At 62.2% G+C, this 5,921-nt stretch overlaps 1 protein-coding gene across 1 annotated transcript; it reads right to left on the bottom strand.

Moving 5' to 3' along the window:
- Window positions 1-898: 898 nt before the first annotated feature.
- KRT15 (keratin 15) lies at window positions 899-5,287 on the bottom strand. The gene is made up of 8 exons (XM_008145176.3): window positions 4,680-5,287; window positions 3,675-3,757; window positions 3,397-3,553; window positions 2,791-2,952; window positions 2,581-2,706; window positions 2,187-2,407; window positions 1,777-1,802; window positions 899-1,259 (listed from the first exon to the last, which is right to left on the bottom strand). The coding sequence occupies exons 1-8, from the start codon at window positions 5,166-5,168 to the stop codon at window positions 1,156-1,158; spliced, it is 1,368 nt and encodes a 455-aa protein (XP_008143398.2). The 5' UTR covers window positions 5,169-5,287; the 3' UTR covers window positions 899-1,155.
- Between the last annotated feature and the right edge of the window lie 634 nt (window positions 5,288-5,921).

The raw sequence follows: 5,921 nt of genomic DNA on the forward strand, positions 1-5,921 counted from the left end.
AATGGGGTTTGGACAGAGGAGGGCAATGGGGGTTGGTGTTGCTTTGGAGGTAAGCTTGGGGAAATCAGGGAGGCCCTCCTGGAGCTGGTGTTTTTCTCTCTGGGCACTTGAAGTGTTTTGTGCAGAGGAGTTGGCTTTCGGGGGCAGAGATGGGAATGGCTCTGCCACCTGGAGGTCAGGTGTGCCTGGCTGGGAAGGAGGGAGGTTCGAACAGCACCTGTGGTGGAGGAGGGTCCTGGTAGTGAACTGGGAAGGGCTGGGGCCTGAGGCTCAGGGGAAGCCCTGGTCTTGGAGTCATACAAACTTGGGGCTCAGCCCCAACCCTGCTGCTTACTTTAAATTCAACCATGAGGCCCCTGGGCAAGTCCTGCCTCTCCCTAGCTCCCTCATCTCTACGTTTCCCCATCTCTAAGAGGAGAGGAGTCCATCCTGACCGCCCACCGTTGCATTCCAGGAGCCCCGTGGGTGGGTGTGCCCAGCGCAGTGCCGACCGCACAGCAGGGACCCAATACACTCCATGCACCAGTCACACGGTAAGTAATTAGTCGACAGTTTTACATAAATCACATGTATTCCTTTTGTAGGCGACAAAAATAAAAAATAGTGTATATAAAAATACTAACTAGTTTTTACGCCAAGTTCTGTGCTAAGTTCGCAAAACCGCTTTGGGGAAGCCCCTCCTCAGGCACCCACCCACCCCGTGTCCTGCTCCCATGACCACCGAATGGAGTCAGTCAGAACAGCAAGTCACCCGGGCGGCGTGGGTTTGTCCCGGGGCCCTGGGCACCCCAAAGAATGAATTACCACCATGCAGGGAAGAGGCCAAAGTGGGGGGGGGGGGAGACCCTGGGCTTCCTCAGAGGCCCCGCCAAGAAAAACTGGACGCACTACCAAGAGATATTTGGAAAAGGAAAAGCGGTTTTTATTGCGTGGACAGACACCGCCCCGTAGGGATGGCCTTTTACACAAATGAGGCGGGGGAGCTGGAGGTTGGGGGCGGGGAGGGGGAGAGCAAGCGAAGCTCCCAACTAGGAGACCAGGACCCTCTTGCGCCGGCGCCTCAGAAGGCAGGAGTGAATGCTTGTCCCGCCCCTGGCCCGTCCTCCGTGAGCCGGGGAGGTGGGCGTGTGAGGCCCTGGCTCCTGCCCTGGGCGCTCAGATTTCCCTCTTGCGGGAAGAAACCACCTTCCCGTCCACTGACTCCTCCACGTTGATGTGGAGTTTGCTGCTGCCTCCGCCGCCGCCGCCTCCCAGGGAGGCTAGAAAGAAGGAGCAAGCTTTAGAGTGGGGGCCCGCCCTGTCCCCCTCCACTCCCTGGGGCCCCGGACCTTGGCGGAGTTCCGGGAGAACTGGGCAGCACCCCTGAGAGTGGCCACGGGCCCCTCCTTGGGCTGGTGGTGAATTACTCATCGCAGAGAAGGGCCGTGGCAGCGGCAGGTGCCCGGCAGCGAGCACGGATGTCGGGGTTTTAACTGCACGTGACCAGGGAGTCATCCTGGGCCTCTCAGCCTCAGTGACGTGGGGCCGGGGGGAGCGAGGCGCTAGACAGAGCCTGCTCAGCCTGGGAGGGTCTCGATAAACCTTCAACCCCAGCTCTCCCGGGGCTGCTAGAGGGTATCCCCTCCCTCTCCCCCCCCCCCCCAAGAGGTATCAACTGGAATGGGCGTGTCCCCACCCGACTGGAATGCTTGGCCTCTCTCTCCTTCCTCCCATTCCAACGGGAATGGGGGGCTTAACCACGCCCCTCCAGACTTAGGAAGAGCTAAGCCTTCTTACCTTCTCTGGTGCCAATGCCAGCCATCCTGAGAGAGGAGGAAGCAGATGTAAGCAAAGGCTCAGGAGTCCTCCCCAGCCCCCTGCATCCACCCCCCCACACCTGACTCCTCTAGAGGCTGAGAGCTGGTCCCGACATGCCACCCCGGTGCAGACAGATGCTGGTCTACAATAGCACCCCATCTGCTTCGTGGATGGGATGGAAGCCAGCAGCTGCCGTGTACAGAAGACACACAGGTCCAGGGAAGGGACGTGGCCTGCCCAAGGTCACAGCCAAAGACCGGCGTGCAGAACCCCGAGCCCTGCCTCTCGCCCCGTCCTCGCTCACTGCAGCGCTCTCCACCCCCAGGATGGCGCTCCGCCCCGACCACAACTGGCCCCTTCCTCCTCCCTCCCTCTGCACCCCGCCCTGCCTGGCATCCTGGCCCTCCAGCAGGTTCCGGTAGGTGGTGATCTCCTGCTCCAGCCGCGTCTTGATGTCCAGCAGGAGCTTGTACTCCTGGTTCTGAGCCTCCATCTCTCCGCGGAGCTCACCCAGCTGGGTCTCCAGGCTGCTGACGAGCCCCTGGATCTGCTGCAGCTGCATGGCGTAGCGGCACTCCGTCTCCGCCAGCGAGGTCTCCAGCCCGGCTTTCTGGGGGGGCAGCAGACCAATAGGTGCCACGTCAGGCCAGAAGGAAGCACCAGGGGCACAGGGAGGGGTGCTGAGTGAACGCAGGGAACCCCCTCTGTGGGAGTTGGGAACACCAAGGCTTTATCCGCCAGGAAGGGTGGAATAGACTGGGGGGAGGAGAGGGTTGGCCATACCATGCTGAGCTGGGACTGCAGCTCGATCTCCAGCCCCTGCATGGTGCGTCTCAGGTCTGTGATCTCTGTCTTGCTGGTCTGGATCATCTCTGTGTTGGAGGCCACCTCCTTGTTCAGCTCCTCGGTCTGTAGGTCACACACAGAGAAGTGAGCCCCATGGACTTCCTGGGAGACCTGGGGAGCTGGGGCAGGCCGGGAGGTCCGGCGCACCTTGCTGAAGAACCAGGCCTCGGCGTCTCGGCGGTTCTTCTCAGCCATGGCCTCGTACTGCTCCCTCATCTCGGCCAGCACGCGGGTCAGGTCCACGCCCGGGGCCGCGTCCATCTCCACGTTGACCTGGCCGGCCACCTGGCTGCCGAACTCCTTCATCTCCTGCAGCGTGGTGACAGAGGGCAGGAGAGCAGAGAGTCGGGGGCCCCACATGGCCAATCCTGCTCGCTCCCTAACTCACTGCGTGGCCGTGGCTCTCCCCGTACCCACCCAACCTGCTTGCCACTGCGCAGGAAGAGGTCTGATGGCACGGGCCCCTCGGCTCTCGGGGTCTCTCTTCCTCTCTAGTGCTCCCAAGGGAGCACCTCAACACAGCAGGGCCCTTGCATGAGCCCATGAAGCAGATCCGGACAGCAGTTCCCACTGGCCACCCGGTCTGGCTATGGATGTGCGAGGAAAGGGGTCTGGCTCACCAGAGAACGGTGCTCCTTCCTCTCCATGGGAACCCCTGTTTTGGAGTTTATGGGGTGCATTTCTGAACCACTAAGCCCTTCAGACAACTATGAGGAGGCACCAGCGGCCCCACTCTGGTCTCACCGCCCTCACCTCCTCGTGGTTCTTCTTCAGATAGGCCAGCTCCTCGTTCAGGCTCTCGATCTGCATCTCCAGGTCGGCCTTGGCCAGGGTCAGCTCGTCCAGCACCCGGCGCAGGCCGTTGATGTCGGCCTCCACGCTCTGGCGCAGGGCCAGCTCGTTCTCATACCTGGGGAAAGAGAGGGAGCCCAAGCTGAGGCAGGGCGAGGGGTCCGGGCTGCTTGAGTTGGGAAGGAGCGAGGCCAAGAAAAGGGGGGAATGCAGAAGGGGGGAAAGGGGCAGGAACACACTTGAGTCTGAAGTCGTCGGCAGCCAGCCTGGCGTTGTCAATCTCCAGGATGACCCGGGAGTTGTCTATGGTGGCCGCCAGGATCTGTAGGAGACAGCCAGTTGGTGCCAAGAGAATCCCTCTCTTCCCTGCTGCTCTCCCCATCCTGTGCCCCAGGTCATCCCCTCCCCCCCCCCCCGCCACCGCCCCCCACCTCAGGGGATGATCTCCCCCGCCACCACCAACAGAAACCTGTAGGGCCCCTGGTTTAAGTTCGAGTCCACCCTTATCCCGGGTGCCCACTACTTGATCTGCCCCTGTCTCAGGGGCATGGGAGACCAAGGAACAAGGATTGCCTGGCACCCCCTGTGGGAATAGCCTGGCCGGGAGGAGAGGGGGTAGGGTGGGGGGTGCGGCTCTGACAACAGCCCTCTCAGGGATCGTCCACCTGCCTCCCCTTGGACAGCTCAGAGTCGCTGGCCCCTGCACACCTTGACCCAGCCAAGGATCTGCAGGACCTCCCGGCCAGTAGGAGGCACCCGGAGGGCAGCTGAGGAGGGCATCTCACAGCTGAGAAAACCGGCCCCGGTGAGCAACAGGGTGAGTGAGTGGGCAGCAGAGCCCGTAGAGAGTTCCAGGACTTCTAAGTCCCCATAGTGCTTTGGGCACCGAAGCCATCCTCGGAGGGAGTGGCTCCTGCAGCTACATCCATCGTTCTCGGAGAAGCAGCGCAGGACACCTGCTCTCCAGGGTGTGTGGTTCAGGGAGAGCGCTTGCCTTCTGTCACTGCGCCCACCTTGGCCCCCCCGTGGTCCTGACCAGATCCCAGGACCGGCCCCGCACTGCCAAGGGGAGCAGATGGGTGCCGGCGTCCATGCCTGGAAAGCATTCCCTGGGCTCCAAGGTCACCCCCTGGCAGTCATTGCCCGGGCAGGAGAGGATTTCCTCCAGGCAGCAGGAGCACGGATACTAGAGGTGTGGGCAGGGCCCAGCCACCCGCCCCCTCCCTCTGACCCCTAGGGCTCACCTTGTCCCGCAGCTCCTCGATGGTCTTGAAGTAGTGGCTGTAGTCGCGCTCCGGGCTGGCCGGGCTCTGCCTCTGGTACCAGTCCCGGATCTTGACCTCCAGGTCGGCGTTGGCCTCCTCCAGGGCGCGCACCTTGTCCAGGTAGGAGGCCAGGCGGTCGTTGAGGTTCTGCATGGTGATCTTCTCGTTGCCGGAGAGGAGGCCGCCATCGCCACCACCAAAGTCACCAAAGCCACCGCCAAAACCCCCACCATAGCCACCTCCGAAGCCACCACCAGCCCCTCCGCTGAAGCCAGAACTCATGCCGCCCCCATAGCCCCCTCCTGACCCCGAGGAGACGAACCTTGCAGAAGAAGCCGAGATAGTTCGGCTTCCACCGCCCCCGTAAAGACTCCCCCCACCAAAGCCACTTCCCCCACCCCGGAGGGCACCCCCCCGGGAGGAGCCACCTCCAAAGGTGGAGGAAGTCTGTAGAAACGCGGTGCTCATGGCCAGGCGGCTGCCCGGGAGATCAGCAAGCGCAGGAGATGCCGGCGGGAGGGACAGGCTGCCCTGAGACCAGAGTGCCGCGCCTGTCACCCCCCGGACCTGGGGCTCCTTATATATGCCCCTGGGAGGGTGTTGTGGGTTTACGTCTCCACCCCCAAAGGAAAGCCAACTCCTTCTGCATTCCTGACAAACACAGCTGCCCGCACACCTCCATGTGGCTGGTGTGGAGGTGTTTTTTTTTTGTGTGTTTTTTTTTAATGCAACAAAAGAGATGATTCAGAGGGAATGGTGTTGTTGCCCCAGGCCATGGTTTTTTAACACTTGGAGTTCAGGTTCATTTCTGCACTCCAGGTTGAGTACGTGGAGTAGCAGGGAGCAAAGTCAAATCACACACAGTTCGAGCAGCTCAGGCCAGCTCTGCCCTCAGCTGGGCTTCTCGGCTGCCCCCAGCCCAGGACCCTCGCCCCTCGGTGGCCAGCTACCTGCTCTCGGGTACCCGTCCCTGCTCTGTGCTGTCCAGCTCCCAGACCCCAGGTGAGTGCCTGCAGGGCTGCGGGAGAGCCATGGCCTCCGGGGGTCGGTGGGCAGAGGCACAGGGAGGGATGCGGGGCCATAGGGACCGGGACTGGCTGAGGACAGGGGGTGGGGTCTTGAGTCAAGTTCCAGTTGAGGTGATCAGCAAGGACAGCATCTGTCCCTACCCTGATGGTGCAAAAGGACCCTCCTGCACCCTCCCCGAGCCCCGGCCCACGG

Source organism: Eptesicus fuscus, chromosome 20 (genome assembly GCF_027574615.1).
Source record: "Eptesicus fuscus isolate TK198812 chromosome 20, DD_ASM_mEF_20220401, whole genome shotgun sequence".
In the NCBI taxonomy this organism is placed as follows: Eukaryota; Metazoa; Chordata; class Mammalia; order Chiroptera; family Vespertilionidae; genus Eptesicus; species Eptesicus fuscus.